General features: G+C 40.1%; 1 protein-coding gene and 1 long non-coding RNA gene across 2 annotated transcripts in view; one reads left to right on the top strand and one right to left on the bottom strand.

The window, feature by feature from the left end:
• Nucleotides 1-18,339, top strand: part of LOC136876222 (esterase E4) — a 118,778-nt gene extending 100,439 nt beyond the window's left edge. The window contains exons 9-10 of the mRNA XM_067149990.2: nt 7,204-7,336; nt 18,113-18,339. Coding sequence (XP_067006091.1) covers nt 7,204-7,336; nt 18,113-18,308 — 329 coding nt within the window. The 3' untranslated portion in view covers nt 18,309-18,339. The remainder of the gene's footprint in view (nt 1-7,203; nt 7,337-18,112) is intronic.
• Nucleotides 1-23,216, bottom strand: part of LOC136876223 (uncharacterized) — a 55,106-nt gene extending 31,890 nt beyond the window's left edge. Inside the window, exons 1-2 of the long non-coding RNA XR_010860554.2 lie at nt 22,995-23,216; nt 5,960-6,077 (exon numbers count right to left, since the gene is read on the bottom strand). This is a non-coding gene — a long non-coding RNA (uncharacterized lncRNA). The remainder of the gene's footprint in view (nt 1-5,959; nt 6,078-22,994) is intronic.
• Nucleotides 23,217-23,486: the final 270 nt, after the last annotated feature.

Genomic DNA, 23,486 nt, shown 5'->3' with positions numbered 1-23,486 from the left:
AATATATCAATTGTCCACAGGAAAGATCTATGCAACGTTTTTATCACCAAAGCAATGACAGGAGCGGCTGACTGTTGGACAGATCACCAACTTATCAGATCAGTTATGAAACTGTCACTATCCGCTCAGGGGAGAAAACAATAGAAGAGCTGTAAACATGCTTTTGATGCTGTGAAATTTAGAATTTCAGAATATACCTCACAATATAGAGAACTGCTTAATCAGACACTCAGAGCAGTATCATCATGATATAACACAACACTGAGAGAGCCTGAAGATGATGGGATATAAGATCAAGGAATGATGATGAGATTGAAGCACTGATTTCAGAGAAGAGAAAAGCCTAGCAAGAGTGGCAAAAATACATAAATAATAAAATGCCTTGAAGAGAATGAAGCCTTTTGTCGTGCCAAAGCACATGTCCAAAGAAGAACCCGTGCGCTCAAGAATGCATGGTGGACAACCAAAGCAAAAAAGTTGCAATATCTAACAGACAAAGATTCGTGGCAATTCTTCCAAGCCATGAAAGGAGTTTATGGTCCCACCACCTTTGTTAGAAATCCACTCTGGTCCAGTGATAGGAGTACACTTCTAAAAGATCAATGCTCCATCATGAATAGATGGAAAGAGCATTTTGAAGGTCTCCTAAATTAGGAATCAGTTGTTGATGAACGGGGAAATATGACTCAATAGAACAAGCACCTATCAAAGAAGAACTTGGCTCCCTGCCAACAATGGATGAAGCGTGCTGTTAATCAAGCAAGGCAACACAAGGCCACCAGTCTTGATGGTATACATGCAGAAGCTCTCATAGAAGGTGGTGAGGAACTCATAAGACATGTACTTGAATTGATTGTTAAAATTTGGAACACTGAGGAAATGCCTTCCGATTTCAGAGATAATCTTATAGTTCCAATATAACCAAGCTCGATAGCTGCAGTCACTTAACTGAGGCCAGTATCCAGTATTCGGGAGATAGTAGGTTCGAACCCCACTGTCGGCAGCCCTGAAGATGGTTTTCCGTGGTTTTCCATTTTCACACCAGGCAAATGCTGGGGCTGTACCTTAATTAAGGCCACGGCCGCTTCCTTCTAACTCCTAGCCCTTCCCTGTCCCATCGTCGCGATAAGACCTATCTGTGTCGGTGTGACGTAAAGTAACTAGCAAAAAAAAAAAAGTTCCAATATATAAGAAAGGTGATCAAACAGACACTAATAACTATCGGAGAGTATCATTACTGTCTTCCTTGGAAAGCTTATTGCTCAAATTTGGATAAATTGTATACTACCCTTAGTGGAGGAAATACTTACCAGAGAGCCAGTCTGGGTTCAGGCTTTCTAGAGGAACCACATACATGATATTCACAGCTTATCAGCTTCAAGAAAAATGCAGAGGACAGAACAGACCTCTTTATATTACCTTCATTGATCTCATTAAGGCATTTGACTCTGTAAATAGTGATGCTTTGTGAAAAATTTTAGTATTGTATGGTTTTCCGCAGAAATTTATTTCCTTCTTGAAACTATTCTACACCGATATGACAGCAGCTGTTATTGGTACCAACTCTGTTGGAGAGCCATTTTATATCAATACCGGTGTTAAGCAAGGCTGTGCGATTGCCCCCCCCCCTCCCCTTTGTTCTCATATATATAGCTGGTGTCATGCAGCTAGTCAAGGACATTCTTCCTCCAGAAATACACATAACTTATAGAATGGATGGAAAACTGTTTAATTTGAGCCACCCAAGGGCAAGGACTTAGTACACTTTATGTAGCGTTAGTCGAATTACAGTATGCTGATGATAATGCAGTTGTAGCTTAGTCTGAAGAACTAGTGTTAATCTTGAATGCCTTTTCAACTGCATGCAGAAAGATTGGTCTCAAACCGAATACCAGTAAGATACAGATTCTCTATTAACCAGCCCCTGAAGAAGGACATAGACAGATCAATGTCTCCACCAACGGAGCAAATCTTCAAGTTGTAAACACCTTTTCTAACCTTGGCAGCATCCTCTCATCAAATGCAAATATAGATTCTAAAATCCAGTTTAGAATCAACTGTGCTCGAGCATCCTTTGTAAAACTAAGGCTGCTATTAGCTGTGGGCGACTAGTGGTGCAACTAGTCGCCCAATGTACCTGCGTGTGCATACGGAACATCACTCGAGCTTATGCTCTCCACCCACTTATTTCATTTAACTTGTTGGTGGTAGACTGAATATTTTACTCGTTCATGTGCATTACCATATTGTGATAGTTGTTTTAATGAACATGGAAACATCAAATAAACTAGCACAACAAATGAAGGAGATGACAAAACTATTTGAAAGTAGAATACTGATCCAGCAAGTGGCTGTGTGGTTTGGATCACGTAGCTATCCACTTGCATTCCGGAGATAGTGGGTTCGATCCCACTGTCGGCAGTCCTGAAGATGGTTTCCTGTGGTTTCCTGTTTTCACACCTTAATTAAGGTCACTATCGCTTCCTTCCCATGCCTAGCCTTTTCCTATTCCATCGTCGTCTTAAGACCTACCTGTGTCAGTGCGACGTTAAGCAGTTTGTCGAAAGTAAAAAATAAAGTCAAATAAATACTAAAGAATTAATTTTTGAGATTGAAAGAAAACAGACCATTTGAGATTTCAGCACTGAAACTTACAGAGACAAAGTAGAAAAACTGAATTCTTTGAAGAACATTTGAAAGAACTTCATTCCAGAATTCGAAGATAAATCCCTGGGTGAGAAGTGTTCTAGGTAATTTTTATACTACTTGTACAATTCAATGTAGAAATGTGCAACAATAAAAATTCTGTATCATTTAAATTTGTACCATTGTTTCTTTGTCATGCTATATTAGTGAATTATAGCTTAATTATAGCTCAGATGGATTGGATAAATTGAAGAGCAAATAACATTTTGTAGACTTGAAGTTTTATTTAGAAAAATCTTAAATATTATTGACACAAGGTTTTTTTTTCAATATTTTATAAGAGAGAATATTTAACATTAATTCAAGTAGTACAATAAACATAAGTTGCTTATCTTATTTACTACTAGTTCCTAGCAGTACTAGTTACTAAAATTATTTTCATTGCAAAGTTAATATTTTTACAGAAATAATTTTATATAACATTTATGTTTTTCTAATTAGAATTATTTTAAATATATTTTGTTAGGAAGAAACAGCGAGCAACAACTATGATGCCATCAATAACTAATGTATATAAGTGCGTATGTATAGTATGTATGTCCACCGCTTGTTCTGTTTCTCTATGGGTCATGTATGAAGTAAGATTAATCTTCACAGCTAGTTTTTACGACCGGGTGCCCTTCCTGACGTCAACTTCGTCAAAGGGCTAATGAGTCAGTTACTAATGAGTAATGATTAACTAAAATAATTTGTGATGTATTCGAATACTATAATCTATCAGCTTGAATCTACCTTATACAACCGTTGGATATAATGTTGGCATTACAGCATAAGATATTTGAACTTGACACCAGAATGTCAGTGACTCTTTTTAGACTCTAAGAATTGTATCCTATTTTTAACTTTAAGCAAATATAATTTTTGGAATATGTGGTATTCATGGGACTCTAGGAAGTCAAAAACTTCAAAAACTGTACCATATGTATATATCTTAACATTAAGTATTTTATTAGAATAGTGGCATTCATGTTTAATCTTAGTAATGTTTTATTCTGTACAGTCGCTATTGAATAAGCAGGTTCATCAATAGCTGATGATGACCTGTTTAACAGGTTGAAACCGGTACTGTCTTTTAATGTAAAACGTTTTTAGACACTTTGTAAAATAAAGTATTGATTAGGTGGAAAACTCTCATCCTTCATACTTGTGTGCATCCTTCATACTTGTATTCAAATAACAAGATTTTTCAAAATTACGGTTGGTTGTAAAATATTTATTATGAGAAACAAAGTAACGACTATGACATGACTTACCTCAGTGTGGGGACTAATTTTTCTTCTGCTGGGAAACGCTTGTTTATTCCTGTGTCGATTCCTGTTAAATCTTATTTTACATACCCAAGCAATTAGTAAAATTATGATTTCGACATGTGACAACAACTGAAAAATTTACTGTAGCCTGCAGTTAGATCGTTAACCAATGTATAATATAATCCTCTAGTTAGTCGAGAAACAGACATACAATGTTTTTGCATTTTCCTAACCTTCGGCTTTTCATTTTGAATAGAAATGCAAGGAGAAGTTCATCATAGGACACCATTCTCTCTCTGTAGTGACTATTCCCCGGATGTGAATTGAGCAATTATTCACAAGTTGCACCACTGATCACACGGTATTTAAACTCTCTGGCAACTAGTTGCGCCACTAGTCGCCCTCGGCTGATAGCGGCCAAAGATCTCGAATGTTTGACAATCATAATGTCACTGTTACAACAAAGATCCTCTTATACAATTCAGTTGTAGTTCCCAGCTTACTATATGGATCTGAATCCTGGAAATGCTACAGATGACGTGTTCAAAAGCTGGAACAATATCACCAGCTACGTTTAAGGAGAATTCTGCATATAAAATGTTAAGACAGACACTCAAATGTAATAAAAACTTTCCAGTCTGTCAGACACACAACAATTTCAAATGCAGGTATAAGCATACCTGTAAAAATAACATATTATATATATATTATATTATTATGTATGTGTGTAATTTTTACAGGTATGCTTAAAGTGTTTTAATTTGCATTTGAAATTATTATGTGTCCAAGAGACTGGAAAGTTTTTATTACATTTAAGAAGTCAACACTGGAAAATATGGCTTCTTTCTTAATAAAAGACACTAAAATGTCAGTGTATTTGAAGAGGCACAGACCACCAATATAGAAGCCATGTTTGTAAGACATCAGCTACGATGGATAGGGCATGTAATATGCATGCCTGGTAACCTGGTAATTTCATTCCTAAGCAAGTGTCCTACTCTGAGTTAACAGTGGGTAAACATTGTTTTGGAGGTCAGAGGAAGCGATTTAAGGATGTAATTAAGGCTAACGTGAAGATGTGCCACATTGGTGTTAGCTACTGGGAGACCTTAGCCTTCAACTGTTCATCCTAGAGATCATTAGTTCATCATGGCACACTACTTCTTGAAGGTGAATAGCGAATGATAAAAGGGAACATAGAAAAGAAGAAGAGCACAATAGGAGAACAGTGGCTGCTCCACCTGGGACTATCTGCCATCTCTATGGCAAATTGGGCTGTACAGTCACCTATGGACTTACAGATGAAAAGGAGTTCTGTTTGGAAGACCAACCTACTCATTTTCAAGTGTTTACTATTGTATTGTACTGTTTTCTTCCCTTTTTAACCTCCTTATATTCAATTAATTTACTTACATTCTCTTCCTTTCGCCATTTTTAGATTAGAACCCGAATACAGCTAAGTACCAATGATGTATTTAAAAGTCAAACAGAACTCTAATCACATAATCAAAATGAAACAAATGAATGTACTTGGCCATACCTTGAGATATGTGCAGAGCACTAAAAGAAAGTTTCATAAATTACAAATTCTTCTACACTAAATTTAAACATATCGAAAACTTATTCTGACAATACGCATCGATTAACCTGAGGACTAGTCCCATTCTACACACACAAAAATCATTATAAATTTTACAAAAACTCAGCGGCAAAAGAAACCTGGGCCATCGCTGAAACTCTTCATGTAGATGACTCAAAGAAAAGATTACTTGAGTTAGGTTAAATGGAATTATAAGATGGCAAACCAGATGAATAGGTTAAATTGACATAAGTGTAAAGTTTTAAAAGAAAACAAGGTTTGCCTCCAACAAGATGGGAAGGATCTTAGCTGATAAACTAAGTCATTGTGATGTGATGTAAAATTAGCGATGAACACTAGATCTCCTTACATTAAATTTTAAGTTAAATTAAAATCAAAATATGAAAGAAAGAACACTGCTTACCTGAGATAGCCAAGGTTGCTAAGCGGAGACCGAAACAAGAGCACGTATGTTCGCTAAGGTGGTCAGACGAATAAAGATGTGGATGCTACATCGCTCCTACCGAAGGAGCAAGGAAGATCTAGAAACAGGAAATGGTGCAATTACAAAGGAAACCAATCAAAATACAGAATTCACCCTTGAATCTTACCTTTAACCATTAAGAAATAGTTTTATTCCTACCAATAAAATCACTTTCTTGTTGATGCTGTGTTAAGTGTTCTAGAAAATTGTGTCTTGTGCAACAGGGAACACACTTCCACAACTGCACATTACAGTACAGTGTGTTACAAAATAATTTGACTGATGTTTTTGAAATCCACACATTAAATCCTAATTTTAATACAACCACACAAATGAGAGTTTTTTAACAGTCAAATTAACATGTTGAAAGTTCACTCCCACAAAATATTTTTTTATATCATATAAACTAATGAATTTCTATAATGACAGATTACATAACATTTTTACACATCCAAATAAATGAGAGTTCCCATTAGTTCATCCAAAATGTTGCCTTTTCACTGCCACACTTACCAGCCTCTGAAGAGCTCATTTCTGCTTCTCACCTTCATCAAGAGGGTAGGCATCAACACTCAATTAGTGGCCATCTTGACAGATCTTCAGTCTTGATGTGGGAATTGTTAGGCAAGAGGAAAGCCTGATATACAGAGTATATGAAGGTGTGGAGATTGTCCTCCTTCTTTTGTGTTTTCTTCCTATTTCTCCCTCTTCTCAAATTGACCTGTCCATGTGTTTTTCCTATTATGTGTTCCTTGCCATGTTCCTATCTTTCTACATATGATGTGATTTGCACTTGTTTGTTCCTTTTCATTACTTTTATTGACCCGTTGGGTTCTTTTCCCTTGTGTTCCTAGTCTTTTACCACTTGCATTTTTGACTTTTTGTTTCTTCCCATTTTCTGTGTTTATCCACATTCTTCTTATTCTGCCCTCCTGATGAAGCTGAGAAGCAAAAGTGAGCTTGTTGGGGCTGAAAAAAATGGTTATAGAAGAATACGGATTGATGACAAAAGAGCCAATCTTTGAGAAGATATTGTATATATTAAGATTTTGAGATATTCCTTTTGTTTTTTCATTCTATTCCTCCATCTTTCCAACTGACCTGTCATAATGTTTTTCCTATTATGTGTTCCTTGGGATGTTCCTATCTTTCTGTTTATGACGTGATTTGAACTTGTATTTCAGGTGTACCACAAGGAGATGATACACGATATCTCTTCCCAGATACAGTAGCAGGAACAAAACTACAGTATGAAGCTAATCAGTTGAAAATGGTGGACCGGCTTGTGAAACTGGTGATCAATTTTGCTCGAGATGGGTAGGTTTCTGAGTGAAATAACCTTTCTTTGTTAACACAACATTGAAAAGACTATAAAACATTCCATTGTAGCTTCAGCTAGTCCTTACTGAATTGATTAATATGCATCAAATGCATTTCATGAAGCGGGGGATAAAGTTTTGCTGCCATTCGTCTCATTTGTAAATCTTCAGCTACAATGCATTGCACTGAACTCCATGAAAGACCAGACAGTTCAGCAAGTTCATCAATAGTATGCCTTTCATCTTTGTAACAAGCACGCACATTTTCCCCACATTTTCATCAGTTCTGGACATGGAAGGGCGGCTTGGGCGTTGAATATCTTTGATCGACATGTCCCTGTGTTTGAATCATGAATACCATTCAAACATTTGAGTTCTTTTTCAAGAAGTGTTCTTCATAAGTTGTAGACAACGTATCAACCGTGTCTGACGCACTTTTACCAAGCAGAAAATAACATTTCAATGCCGCATTCTGTTCTCAAATGTCAGCCATTTCACAAAATCACAAAAATCGAAGAGATCAAAAAACTGTTACATGGGCTTACTACAACTGTCTCAAGCCACGCTGCTTGGCATACTACCAATAGTATTGAGCATAACAGGCTTTCGCCCAATTACAATCTTCCCCTATTCCAAATTCAAAATAACCACAGAAGTGAACATTTATAAACAAATAAAATCAAACTAAATCTACTATGTAGCATCTCACAAATGGGCGGATAGCCAGCTCCACATGCAACACGCTGTCTCTACATCTAACAAAACTAACTACTTAGCTACATTAAATCTATACTAATTCTATCCTAAATCTGTCTAGTCGCGACATCACCCCGGGATATCACGACCAGACATGTCTCATGAGGCCGGAAACTGATACCTCAAAGACCCCTTAAGCTGTCAATGTTACTTCCTCACCACTCCTTTATGTAACAGCCCACATGTGAGTGGATTGCCAGCTCTACATGTAGCTTGCCACGCCTGCATTCTTCTGTTGAGACGGATGGCTTGGCATACTGACTCAGGACGGGTTACTTAATACCCAACTAGAGGGACAAGTCCAAACTTCAAGAGCAACATTGGTACCGAATTATGTGCAGTTATTTCATACATAATTAAAATAGTACACACAACTCCCTCCACTGGGGGTTTGCCTGAAGAAACTGCATCACTTCAGGATGAAGACATGAATTTAGTTTAACTACAAAGTCATTGTAGACATGATATAGGCTTTTCAGCTTATGCCGTATCAACAAAATAAGGTGAAATTCTTCACGTTTCACAGAGAAATTTGCTCTGCGTCTTCAGAAGAAACTCTCGACTGTCCACGAGAAAGGCTTCTCAAACAATGAGGTTTGAATTTAGATGTTATAATAGAAGTGGAAATGGTATGTTCATTCGTCACCAGATAGCTCCCTGGATGCGGTACAGCGCTAGCATTTGAAGCTGAAGCTGATGGAACCATCAGAATCAGTCTGAGAGGGTCACTTGTAAGAAACTGGGCTCAGTCTCCCGAGAGTTGTTTTGTTTACACCTGCTGTTAAGCAACACTCTCTCGCAGGAATTGTGGTTGTCTTTCGATCGCATTACTGCTATAAAGGCTGAATGCAAATTCAACCAAGTGTCATTCAGATAGAAATCTATGTTCCTCTGATTAGCTCAGAAACAGGCGGTCTCTCGCACGAACCCAGATGCTAATAAAACTGTCGTCATTCTTTCCAAGAAATCCTTAGATGAGAACCAAATGGCAGTTCTAGCTAGGGGTCTTAATTTCACTGTCTCTCCCTCTAAAATTCCTACTGAGGAGTTAATTACTTCCGTTGAGGCAGCCATCCACAAACTACCCACAGATGAGGCTGAGGAGTTAAAACAGAAATGTGTGAGACTCATAAGGCCCCTGTTGTACCCATGCCAAATTTAACAAGAGGCGAGCTCTGAAGGAACTTACAGATGATTCTGGACTGACTGTTCTCTCAGCTGATTAGGGTAATGTGATAGTGGTTATGGACACTGAAGAGTATAAGAATAAGATCTTGGCTTTATTGTCAAAGCCTGTTTATAGACTGAGCTCACGTGACCCTACCACTCGTGTGTCCAACACCACCATGAAGTTCTTAAGGCAATTCTCAATTTCAAAAGAGGAGGCTAAACATCTATCCCCAGGGGATGCAGTGCCACCTAGATTATATTGACTTCCTAAGATCCATAAAGAAGATGTTCCCCTCATACCTATTGTTAGTGCAATAGGTTCTCCTACATATGCTCTGGCTAAATATCTAAGCAAATTGCTTCAGCCACACATAGGACGTACTGAATCATACGTCAGGAACTCTCGGTATTTCATCAACAATCTGTCAACCATAACCCTTCAACCTAATACACTTTTGGTGAGTTTCGATGTGGAGTCCTTGTTCGCTGAAGTGCCGATTGACTCGGTCATGTCTCTCATTGAACACTTGTTCCCTGAGGACATTACTAAGCTATTTCACCACTGCATGACTTCCAGCTATTTCTTGTGGGGTGGGAATATTTACAAACAGAAATGTAGTAAGCAGTTTGGCCTATGCTGACGACTTGTTCTTAATGGCAGACTGTGCCGAAAGCCTGCAGTCTAATATCTTGGAACTTGAAAATAGGTGCAATGAGTATGGTATGAAAATTAGCCTCTCGAAGACTAAACTGATGTCAGTAGGTAAGAAATTCAACAGAATTGAATGTCAGATCAGTGATACAAAGCTAGAACAGGTCAATAATTTTAAGTACTGTATTTAGGATGTGTGTTCTCCCAGGATGGTAATATAGTAAGTGAGATTGAATCTAGGTGTAGTAAAGCTAATGCAGTGAGCTCGCAGTTGCGATCAGCAGTATTCTGTAAGAAAGAAGTCAGCTCCCAGACGAAACTGTCTTTACATCGGTCCGTTTTCAGACCAACTTTGCTTTCCGAGAGCGAAAGCTGGGTGGACTCAGGATATCTTATTCATAAGTTAGAAGTAACAGACATGAAAGTAGCAAAAATGATTGCTGGTACTAGCAGGTGGGAACAATGGCAGGAGGGTACTCGGAATGAGGAGATAAAGGCTAATTTAGGAATGAACTCGATGGATGAAGCTGTACACATAAACCGGCTTTGGTGGTGGGGTCATGTGAGGTGAATGGAGGAGGATAGGTTACCTAGGAGAATAATGGACTCTGCTATGGAGGGTAAGAGAAGTAGAGGGAGACCAAGACGACGATGGTTAGACTTGGTTTATAACGATTTAAAGATAAGAGGTATAGAACTAAATGAGACCACAACACTAGTTGCAAATCGAGGATTGTGGCGATGTTTAGTAAATTCTCAGAGGCTTGCAGACTGAACGCTGAAAGGCATAACAGTCTATAATGATAATGTATGTATGTAGACCGATGGAGTGGCTATGGGAAGTCCACTTTCGCCCGTAGTGGCTAATTTCATTATGGAGCATTTTGAGGAAGAGGCTATTGCTTCGGCGCCTGTCATTCTTATGATATGGTGGAGGTATGTTGATGATATATTTGTGGTCTGGACAGAAGGTCCTGAGAAACCTCATCTATTTCTAAACCACCTAAATCAGCAACATCCTTCAAATAAATTCACCATGGAGATGGAGTTGGACGGATGCCTTCCTTTCTTGGATGTTCTAGTAAGATAGAAACTGGACGGCTTCTTTAGACATACTGTCTATCTTAAACCTACCCACAAAAATCGCTACCTTCATGCAGATTTTCACCATCATCCAGCACAAAAGTAAGGCATTCTCATGACACTCAGCAAGAGGGCGAGATGAATTTGTGAGCCATCAAATGATGTACTTAAAACATTATTACATTGCAGTACCGGTTTCGACTCTATGTGCGGGTCATCTTCAGCTGCTGAAGAACCTTGATCTTATTAAAAATAAAATATAATATTAAAACACTACTTGTTCTAATTTTAAATAACTAATTCAAAATTACACAACACATCAGGGATGGATGAAATTAGTGTAGAAATGATAAAGGCTGCTGGATCTGTTGGACTACAATGGGTGTACGGTTTATTAAAGTGCATATGGAAACAGTAACGTGCCAGAAGACTGGGGAAAGGGAGTAATAACACTAGTCTTTAAGAAGGGGTCAAAAAAGTGTGTGATAACTATAGAGGAATCACACTCTTATCCAAAGTGCCAAAAATACTGGAAAGGATATTACAGAGGAGAATGAGAAGAAAGGTAGAGAAAGAGTTGCAAGAGGAACAGTACAGCTTTAGAAGTGAAATATCTATAGTGGATCCAATCTTTAGAATAAGGCAATTAATGGAATACAATTGGGAATAAGGATAGTATCCAGTCAATACATTCATAGATCTAACAAAAGCAATTGTTCCCAGGGAGAAAGTTTGGGAAACCATGGTCAAAAGAAGAGACTAGGTATGTAAACCATAGAATTGGTGTGTCAGCAATGCACAGACTCTGGTTTGAAAGATATACTGACTGACAGAGCAAATGCAACACCAAGAAGGAGTGGTTCGAAAGGGATGAAAGTTGGGGAAAAAACAGAGACGGCACGGACGAATAATTGATGTTTATTTCAAACCGATATGCAGGTTACACAATGCGCACGGCATCGACGCAGTAGGATGTAGGAACACCGCGAGCGGCGATGCACGCAGAAACACGTCGAGGTACAGAGTCAATAAGAGTGCGGATGGTGTCCTGAGGGATGGTTCTCCATTCTCTGTCAACCATTTGCCACAGTTGGTCGTCCGTACGAGGCTGGGGCAGAGTTTGCAAACGGTGTCCAATGAGATCCCACACGTGTTCGATTGGTGAGAGATCCGGAGAGTACGCTGGCCACGGAAGCATCTGTACACCTCGTAGAGCCTGTTGGGAGATGCGAGCAGTGTGTGGGCGGGCATTATCCTGCTGAAACAGAGCATTGGGCAGCCCCTGAAGGTACGGGAGTGCCACCGGCCGCAGCACATGCTGCACGTAGCGGTGGGCATTTAACGTGCCTTGAATACGCACTAGAGGTGACGTGGAATCATACGCAATAGCGCCCCAAACCATGATGCCGCGTTGTCTAGCGGTAGGGCGCTCCACAGTTACTGCCGGATTTGACCTTTCTCCACGCCGACGCCACACTCGTCTGCGGTGACTATCACTGACAGAACAGAAGCATGACTCATCGGAGAACACGACGTTCCGCCATTCCCTCATCCAAGTCGCTCTAGCCCGGCACCATGCCAGGCGTGCACGTCTATGCTGTGGAGTCAATGGTAGTCTTCTCAGCAGACGCCGGGAGTGCAGGCCTCCTTCAACCAATCGACGGGAAATTGTTCTGGTCGATATTGGAACAGCCAGGGTGTCTTGCACATGCTGAAGAATGGCGGTCGACGTGGCGTGCGGCGTGCGGGGCTGCCACCGCTTGGCGGCGGATGCGCCGATCCTCGCGTGCTGACGTCACTCGGGCTGCGCCTGGACCCCTCGCACCTGCCACATGTCCCTGCGCCAACCATCTTCGCCACAGGCGCTGCACCGTGGACACATCCCTATGGGTATCGGCTGCGATTTGACGAAGCGACCAACCTGCCCTTCTCAGCCCGATCACCATACCCCTCGTAAAGTCGTCTGTCTGCTGGAAATGCCTCCGTTGACGGCGGCCTGGCATTCTTAGCTATACACGTGTCCTGTGGCACACGACAACACTTTCTACAATGACTGTCGGCTGAGAAATCACGGTACGAAGTGGGCCATTCACCAACGCCGTGTCCCATTTATCGTTCGCTACGTGCGCAGCACAGCGGCGCATTTCACATCATGAGCATACCTCAGTGACGTCAGTCTACCCTGCAATTGGCATAAAGTTCTGACCACTCCTTCTTGGTGTTGCATTTGCTCTGTCAGTCAGTGTAGAATGATTTAGAAATGAAACTGGACTAAGGCAGGAGAGTGTGCTGTCACCTCTTCTGTTTCTAATGGTTATGGATGAAATTGTAAGGGGGACAAAAGAAACATATTGAAATAGGGAGATGAAGTTATTAGTATTTGCAGACAATATTGTGGTCTGGGGAATGGACAGCAAAGAAGTACAAGAGCAACTTGATATATTAATGAGAAATTGAAACATATGGTATGGAAATTAGTGCAGAGAAAATCAAGACCAGGGTGATGTCGAGAGGAGAAAGACAGGGGAAAAGCGTTGTGAAAACTGGTGGTCAAAGCCTTGAAATTATTGACAGTTTCAAATACTCAAGGAGTGAATTAATGCAGAATACAAGACTGGACATGGAGATTAGCAAGAGTGCACAACAGGGCAATGCGTTCTACTGGTGTAAGAAATTTTGTCTGGAATAAGGAAGTACCAAGGAAGTATAAAGAGATAATGTACAAGATATATTCATCATCATCATTTCCCCTTATCCAGCTTCTGCCAGGTCGGGGTATTTATGGCACTTCCCCACCTTCCTCTTTCCTTTCACCATTCCTCTTCTACGATCTTGTCCCAGTCTAAATTTCGTCTTCTTATGCCGCTCTTGACTGATTCAATCCACCTTGTTCTAGGTCTTCCTCTTGCCCTCGTACTTTGCCTCCAGCATCTGGCTTGGAATTCTATTCTCCTCCCTCCTCTTTACATGTCCAAACCACCTTAGTTTATTCTTTTCAACTCTCTCATTTAGCTTTCCTATCGTATCCCAACTTCCTTCCTAACATCTTCATTTCTCACTCTTGTCTTTCCTTGTCTTTCTTATCATACTTCTTAGGAATTTCATCTCACTGGCTTGAATTTACTCTCTTGCCTACAAGTCAAAGTCCAAGTCTCAGCTACAAAAGTCAGTATGGGTACATAGTACATTTTGTACATTATCTCTTTACTTTTCCTCGGTACCTTTTGGCTCCAAACAAGTTTTCTTACACTTTGGTAGAATGCTTTACTCTACTGTACCCTCCTGCTAATCTCCACGTCCACCCTAGCATGTTACATTATTCACTTCCTAGGTATTTAAAGCTGTCCACAATTTCCAGACTCTGACTTCCAATTTTCACTGTGCTCTTTCCTTGCCTTATTCCTTTCGACATCACCATAGTGTTGCTTTTCTCTGTACTGATTTTCATGCCATATTTCTCAACTTTTTCATTCAGTACATCTAGTTGTTGTTGCACTTCTTTGCTGTCCTTTCCCCAGATCACAATATCATCTGCAAATAGCAGTATCTTCTGTCTTTCCAACTGCGGTCAGCACTCTGCTAACATAGTTGTTGTACATTGCTTGCACCATTTCTAGCATTTCTCTTCCGAGTCCCTTTTCAACATGGTTTCCCAAACCTTCTCTCTGGGTACACTATCATTTGCCTTTTCTATATCTAAAAGTCGTGACCAGATCCTTTCCATATCCCCAGTTCTTTTCCATCAACTGTCTCATGCTAAAGATTGGGTCCACTGTCGATCTTCCACTCCTGAAGCCATACTGTTCCTCTTGTAACTCTCTTCAATCTTTCTTCTCATTCTTCTTTCTAATATCCTTTCCAGTATTTTAACTACCTCCGATGTAAGTGTGATTCCTCTATAGTTACCACAAAATTTCTTGTCCCCTTTCTTAAACACTGGTATTATTATCCCTTTTTCCCAGTCTTCTGGTACCTACATGTTTGTGTTTCCACATACACTTTAGTATTTGGTACAACCATTGAATACCAACAGGTCCAGCAGCCTTTATCATTTCCACACTGATTTCATCCATCCCTGTTGCTTTTCCCATCTTCATCTTTTGTACTGCTAACTCCACCTCCTGCATTGTTATATCATCCTCTGTTCTTGAGTCCTCACACTGTATTGCTTCTATCTTCCCTGTACAGTTGTTCACATTCAATAGCTTATCAAAATACTTCTTCCATCTTCTCTTTATCTATTCTGGGTGTGTTCTTCCTTTTTCACTAGCTTTGTGGTAACTCTTTTTGTCCTCTTCTTAAAAGTCCATAGGCATCCTTTCACTCCCACTTACATCCGATACCATTTTTTGTGTAAATTCTTCCCAACTCGTCTTCTTTTCTTCTCCTAGCACCTTCTTACATCTCTGTTTGCTGTTCAGATACTTCTTTTTGCTTTCTTCTGTTTGATCTCGGTTCCCGCTAGGCTGTCTTCTTTTCTGTCAACACTTTCCTCACTTCCTGATTCCACCACGGTGTCTCCTTTTCTTTCACTCTTGTAGATGTCCTACCACGAGCACTCTCCGCTGCACTAGCAAGTACCTTTTTAAAATTAGCTCACTCCTCTTCTACATTTTCCACTTCAGTAACTAGGATTTGTTGCTTCAATCTCTCCTCCAAATTTTCCTGTACAAATTTTGTCTTTCAATTTCCATACTTTTATTTTGCTTCCTCTTATCTCTTTTAGTTTTTCCATTTTTCCCAACCATAATTTTGCCACCACAAATCTATGGTCCCTATCAAATGCTTCCGCTGGTAAACCTGTCACATCCATCAACTTCCTGCAATTTGTCCTTCCCACCAAAAAGTAATCAATTATTGATTTTGTTCTTCTGTCACCCCACCCATGTACAAGATGTATTAGGCAATCATACTGACTTATGCAGCTGAGACCTGGACAGTGGCAATTAGGGAGGAGAGTAGAATTCAGGCCAGGGAAATGAAATACCTAAGTATGATAGAAAAAACAAAGATAGACAGATTGAGAAACAAAGATGTGAAAAAAGAGGAATGGAAAACCTAAATGAGAGAGATAGGAATAAAGTAACATGGTCTGGACATGTAAAGAGGATGGGGGAGAAAAGGATACCAAAACAGATGATGGAGATGAAGCTTGAGGGATAAAGAGCAAAAAGGATACCTAGAACAAGGTGGATCAATTCAATAAATAGAAGAAACCTGGACTAGGACAGAATGATGGAAGGGGAATGGTGGAAGGAGCAGGAGCTGGAAAAGGGGAAAGGAGGATTATGATAATCTTAGTCAGTGGGCTAACAAGTTCATTAGTAATGGCCTTCAGAATGTCATTGTTTACACCATCTTCACCCAGACACTTGCCTAGACACAGTCCTTAAGTCTCTGTGCCCACTCGTCAATGGCATTATGCAGGATCTCATCTGGAAAATCTGACACTGCCTTCACCAAGGATCACTTCAGGCTGTCGATATTGGGGTATCTCTTCGTACATACCACTCCCTCAAACACTGCCCACAATTTGTAGTCCAGTGGGTTAAGGTCAGAGCTGTTGCTGGGCCAATCTGCTGGTGAGATGAAGTCAGGCACATTGCTCTGAAGCGACTCTTGCGTTGTTCTTGCTTTGTGTGCTGGAGGTGAATGCTGCTGGATAATCCACTGTTGGTTTCTGAACAGAGTATTGCTCAAAGGCATCTGGTGGTGGTGGTGATTACTGTTTTAAGAGGTAGTACAGCTAGGCAACCATCCTCTACAAAACACTAATCAGAGAGCAAAATGGAAGGGATCTGACACTTCAAAAAATGATGATATCAGCCAAAGAAAGACAAGGGCCACGAAGGGCGTGAAAATGAGACTCCCTAGCCCTCAAATGCTCTAATAGCGTCGGGGTTGAAAAAGAATGAGAGTTGACCTATGGAGGTCTGATAGGATAGATGAAAGTGAGGAGCCTGGCACAAGAAAGTGGAAGCAATGCCAGGACACAGCTAAGAGCCCTGTGGTCACCAACCCAAGCTCCCGAGTTTAGAGCCCCTGGGGCTCCTTTTAGTCACCTCTTATGGCAGGCAGGGGATACCATGGATGTTATTCTACTGCCCCCACCCACAGAGGGTCAAAGGCTTCACAACAGTCTCCAAAATGGTGTCCTGGTACACTCTGACAGAGATTTTTACTCGATTTTTCATAGAAATGGAGCTCTATAACACCAATGTTGGTCACTCCCCATCAAATCATGACTGTAATAATAATAGTAATGTTATTTGCTTTACGTCCCACTAACTACTTTTATGGAGATGCAGAGGTGCTGGAATGTAGTCCCACAGGAGTTCTTTTAAGTGCCAGTAAATCTACCAACACAAGGCTGACGTATTTGAGCACCTTCAAATGCCACCGGACTGAGCCAGGATCGAACCTGCCAAGTTGGGTTCAGAAGACCAGGGCCTCAACCGTTTGAGCCACTCAGCCCAGCAAAAATCATGACTGAAGCAGGATGATGAGCTCTCAGGAGATTAGGAGATTTCTCATGAGCTTCTCATGAGTTTGTAGCATACACCCAGTCATTTTGGCAGTTGAAGGATTACTCAATGTTGAAAATCTTTTCATCTGTGAAAAGAATACTCCTCTGACCATTATGGGCATAGTGCCGTAGAAGAAGTTTTGATTTAAGCTTCCTCTGAAGCTTCAACTGTGGAGTGAGGAAATGACCTTTTCTGAGTCAATAAGCCCTGGATCTGTTGCCTTGATTGATTGCTTTTGGACAGAATTTCTCCAAAGTCAAGCCACCACTGCATTCAACAGCTTCTTGGTCCTTCAGCTGTGAGGGCGACCCTGCCTCAGGCAATCATCAACAGTACCAGTCTCGATGGCCCAATAAACAATATTAAGAGCTGTCACTGCCACACGATTTTCATAATCATCCCACTCCATTGCTAATACTTTCAAAAACAAGCTTCTCTTCTACAGCTTAACTAGATTGGCTCACCTAAGGTGTTGTTGCACGGCTGGATTTCTTAGGGGAAAACTGATTGTACCTGCTGTGTAAAAAGTTTGTAACAGTATTTATGGTAAGACTGTGTGTGTTATATTCATTACTTTATTTTGCAGGGATCCTACTCCTGAAGAACATGAGCTCTTTGATAATGTATTATGGCCTGTAGCAGAATCTACAGACTTTCAGTACATCAACATAGGAGACAAGATGAAGATAGTAAGTGAAGGCTTCTATCCAGAAAGGATAGATTTCTGGAATAGGTTGATGAAGAGAAAAAATACTCAAGCAGCACAGAAAGATGAATTGTAGTAGTAAAAATAAAACAGTAATGTGAACTCAATTTATTTTTGTTAATTCCTCATTTCCAATCAATGTCTTCTTGCGAGCTAAGTTTATTCTTTACACATTTTTTTAGTAGTAGTAGTAGTGGATTTATTGAACCATACATGACTTCACCCAATACAGAGTTCAAATCCATAATAGCCTAAGCAAACAGAACCATGTAGAATTGAAAATAAATTGAGAATAAATGGCCAACAGTCAACACGCTACCAGAGTGCCGCTGGCCCTGTGAATAGATCTAATCTACCGATATAAGTACTGTACAGTATAGTGGACTCCTCACGCAGTGACCACCGCCCAGCGAGGCCTGATATGGTAAGGCTGCTCACCGTAACAGAGTGGGTCCCCAGGCAATGCCCACCGCGCGCATGAATCTGGTGCTAACCAGATGTACAGTGATTGCCAGGGCTCACAAGGATGCTGCTCACGAGGCTATAATAATTATGGACTAAAAAGGATAGTAGTAATAACTCCTTCCAGCAGTGCTGACTACTGGGGAAACCTGGAGCTGACCATTTAACTAGGAAATGTTACGCAGCCTGCTTAGGTTACGTAACATATAGATATAAAACTGCACTAAAATGCATGCATGGCTACTGCAGGTGACACTCGACCTTGTCTGACATTTACTTTGCCTGGGTATGCCAGTCTGGCAATACAATACCACTCCTAGCAAAGCCTGGCAAGATCACACTTCCTGCTGAGTGCACTGACTTAACTGCTTATTCAGGACAGTTCTCTTACCATTTAAATTCTTTGCCATTTGCATATTACATTCACATAAAGTCTTCACTACACTTACTCAATCTGCTGAGTTGTGGCTACCTCTCTTACTGTTCTACTTAAAGTTCCAACTCTACACTCACACAATATGAAAAACACGCACCACATAATTCACATTCTCCTCCAACTCACCAACTAACTACTTTTCGATACAACTTTCTCATAATTGACTTCCACACTAAAAATCTACTACTTGCCCTCACCAACCCTCTTATCAATCAAATCCCCTCAACTATAAACACACCTTCAAAGCGCATTTTACCATTAATTTACTATACAAACACATACCATTGTATGCCATCTTAACTGTAAACATACCTCCAAAACACACTTCACCATTTAATTCACTGTACAAACACCTGCCACCATGTACCATCAGCTCCACCTAATTTTCAAACTCTCTCTAATCATAAACATACCTCCACAACACACTTACTTAAAGCTCCAACTCCACACTCCAATTCCACCTCATTTTCATCGTCTCTCTAACTATTACCAACTAATATTTCACAATCGCTATACATTTCAGTTACAACATCTATAATAATTAAACACACTACATACCAATTACAACTTACTCAAAATTAACCTACACACTAAAATTCCACTAATTTCTTTCAAACGTACCTCTACAACACACTTCACCATTAAATTCACGATACAAACACCTACCATCATGAGCCATCAATTCCATCTCATTCTCATCCTCTCTCTAACCATCACCAAGTAATATTTCACAATCACTATACATTTCAGTTACAACATCTATGATAATTAAACACACTACATACCAATTACAACTTACTCATAATTGACCTCAACACTAACATTCTACTAATTTCTTTCACTCACCCTCTTATAAATCAAATCTTCTCAACTATAAACACACCTCCAAAACACATTTCACCATTAAATTGATTATACAAACACATTCCACCATATACCATCTTAACTATAAACATACCTCCGAAACACACTTCACCATTAAATTCACTATACAAGAACAAACCACCATGCACCATCAGCTCCACCCAATTCCAGGCAACATTCACTTTACAATTACAATTAACATAAAGACACATTCACTTAAACACCAAACCCTTCTCTTGAACACATCAAATCCTCACCTCCACTATAACTTCTTCATTCTTCACCAACCAAACCATAAAATGCAGACACATATGAACTAAAACTACTAACTCTCTTTCCTTATATTACCACCATGTCTTAAACCACTATTCCCTTACTTACTAACTTTATTAGAGTTTTTACTTCTTGTGATAACACCCTCATCATTTTTTTTCATTCCCCACAGGTCCCTTAAGCTCTTGCTCCTCCCTCTGCTCATAAACACTTCTGTTCTCTGCCTGGTTTCCTCTGACCTTACCTTTTCACTCAGCACATCCATTCCTTCACTGCATTCACTTCTCTGTCTTTCCTCTTCTCTGGCTATGCCCTAAACCTTCTATTCTCACCCTATTGTCCATTGCTCTTTCCTTTTCACTATTTACGATCACATTTTCACTATGCTCATCTCCCTGCCTGTACTCGTTCAGCTTCCTGTTTCCCTTGGTTTTTTCCTTCACCTTGTCTGTCTTCTCCAACATTGCTGACTATAACTTGCCTTTCTTCCACTCTCTTCCCCATACTCATCACCGTATTTTCCTCCTGTTTCATCCTTTTTTCTAGGTCCAGTAATTTAGTCACAGACTAAATTCTTCTCCAGCTGCCATTTGTCACTACTACCGGTAGTTCTTGTCCCTGATAAAGGCTCCTCAATCCTTGGTGTCTAGCCCTTACCAGAGGTTTCTCAAATATTTTAGAATTTTCTCGAACTCCTTCGTTTGCCCTTGTATCATGTTCTTAAGTTGCTCAAATGGGCACACTTCTTCTACCACCTCTTTTACTACCCTTCTGATTACTTCCACGTCTTTCCAACTCATGCTTCCACTGGAGGTCAGCCCGGGGTTCAATTCAACTCTCCTGATCCCTAGCATTACTATAATCACCACTGCTGCCAGCATTATTTCTCCCTTCATTCCCAATTCCATTCTACTTCCTCCTACTTTCACTTCTTCTTTCTCCCCTGCTATCTTCCTATAACTGCCCTGTATTGTTCCACACCAATCATCCTCTTTAAACTCTTCACTGCTTTCTTACACTCCCCTCTCTCACTACCGGGACCCTCTACTCAACGCGTCCACGCTTGTCACTCGCTCAGGCTATACTGGTGCCTTACACATTTTGGAAACATACATATTACGACTTTTGTAATTAATAATTAATGTTAATTGTTTTACGTCCCACTAACTACTTTTATGGTTTTCGGAGACACCGAAGTGCCAGAATTTAGTCCTGCAGGAGTTCTTTTACGTGCCAGTAAATCTACCAACACGAGGCTGTCGTATTTGAGCACCTTCAAATACCACCGGACTGAGCCAGGATCGAACCTGCCGAGTTGGGTTTACAAAGCCAGCGCCTCAACCGTCTGAGCCACTCAGCCCTTTTGTAACGATATGGCATAACTTATATTTAGAAATATCCAGTCTCATACCTATGATGTAGGTACTTAAGCAACTAAGCAAGTTTGAACCCATTCCATTATACACATACTTCAGAAGTCAAAGATGAGTGGTTTGATCCTGGGCGATGGCAATTACCTTGATGTCCTTTTCCAAAAACTCCATGTAAATGCTGGGATAGTACATTATGGATATTTCTAGAATATCTTCCCTGATTAAATCCCATTTGCTATCCTTTTCCCCACTCTGAGTTGGATTATTTTTGGTGTGGACACAGATGGAAACAAATGTGTACAATTCCCTAATCCCAAGCTCCAAGAACAGCAGATACTCTCACATCACTGCTAAAACTCTACAGTGTTTAGTCTGAAAACCTAGCTTTACTGATGACTTAAATTTGAAAGTGGAAACATGTTACAACCCTGCAATACCTTATGTGATGCACAAGCTTGTCATGAAATTCCTCTTCAGTTGGGGTAACGTTCTTAATCCGTAAGTACTGAGGTCTTAATTTGTAACACTAACCATGAGGTCTGGCCAGTGAGACTGCCGTAAGTATTTTACATATTAATATATGTATAAATTCTACCATTGTCTAGAAATGTTTACAGTACTCAAAAATGACCTTTTCTGATGGAAAAGTATGCATTCATTCACTCTTCTTTCCATCTGCATTGTTACAAGAGAGGAGGCGAGATCCAACATGAAATCTAAACCTTGTTCTTATAGGATTATCCTTGAAGGCCTTGTACATGATGAAGGCATTGACAGGAATAATGTCCAAGACCCTGCAGAAAATAACTATGTGCCACCATTATGTGCACCATCCAGTGCAATAAACCACACGCTCTTAATCCAAGGCATCTACAGTTCTTTTATTGCAGTTATAGTACATTGTGATTTCAGACTTATTAGTCTCAACATCAGTTGCACTGTCATGGTGAAAAAATACAAGAGAATTACAAATCACCCCTTCTTTGAGACTTCTGACAGCAAAGTACTGTCTCTGGCAAATCAAAATAGAGATGATCATACTTTTCTGGACTTTGATAGCAAAAATGCTGGTGGAATTTCCTCTTTATTCTTTTTGAGAGTTCCTAAGCATGTAAGATTCTTGTTTTTCAGACATTTCACGACTTTTATTAATCCAAATCAGTTTTCTGCAGTTATATTGCAGTTAGATCCATATAGGGGACCATTGAGTCGAAGTACTGCTGGAGAAGATTTCGAAAAACGATGTTATTCTACATTAGGTATTGATACATCCAAGTTCATACCATACTAGAAGTACCCATTGTAGAAATAATTGTTCCTAACATCAGTAAGGCATACCAGTTTTAGTCCATACCTGCACAGCTTTCTGGGCATATACGGTACATCTTGAATCTACACCTCACCCTGAAGCTGACCAGCATCTCATCATTACATGCAGAGGACCCAACACTGAACACACGCAGACAGCTGACAGTTCCTAAAGAAACGAGTCAAAATACCTCAGAAATTGCTGCTGTAGGATCAAGCTCTCTGTGGTCACTTCTGTCATTAGGATTGTCAAATCGTAGGTTTGAGAGAAGAGTTTCAAATCTGTTCTTACTCATCACGGAGTGGAATGTTTCTCTCCCGGTACAATCTGTTGCAAAGATTGACTTTGTGCGTTTATGATTGAATTTGAAAGCTGACAAGTAAAATAACAAACCTGTGAAAGCTTTCATCTCTGTCATATCTACATTTCTCAAGTCTGTTTGTGATTTACACTTGCTTCTCTCTTTCTGGTGAGGTTTACGTTCTTCTTATTATTATTTTATTGGACTTCGCTTTTAGCGCATCGGGCCAGGTAGGA

The sequence above is a fragment of the Anabrus simplex genome, chromosome 6 (assembly GCF_040414725.1).
Source record: "Anabrus simplex isolate iqAnaSimp1 chromosome 6, ASM4041472v1, whole genome shotgun sequence".
Lineage (NCBI taxonomy): Eukaryota > Metazoa > Arthropoda > Insecta > Orthoptera > Tettigoniidae > Anabrus > Anabrus simplex.
This window is presented reverse-complemented; position numbering and strand designations above follow the sequence as displayed.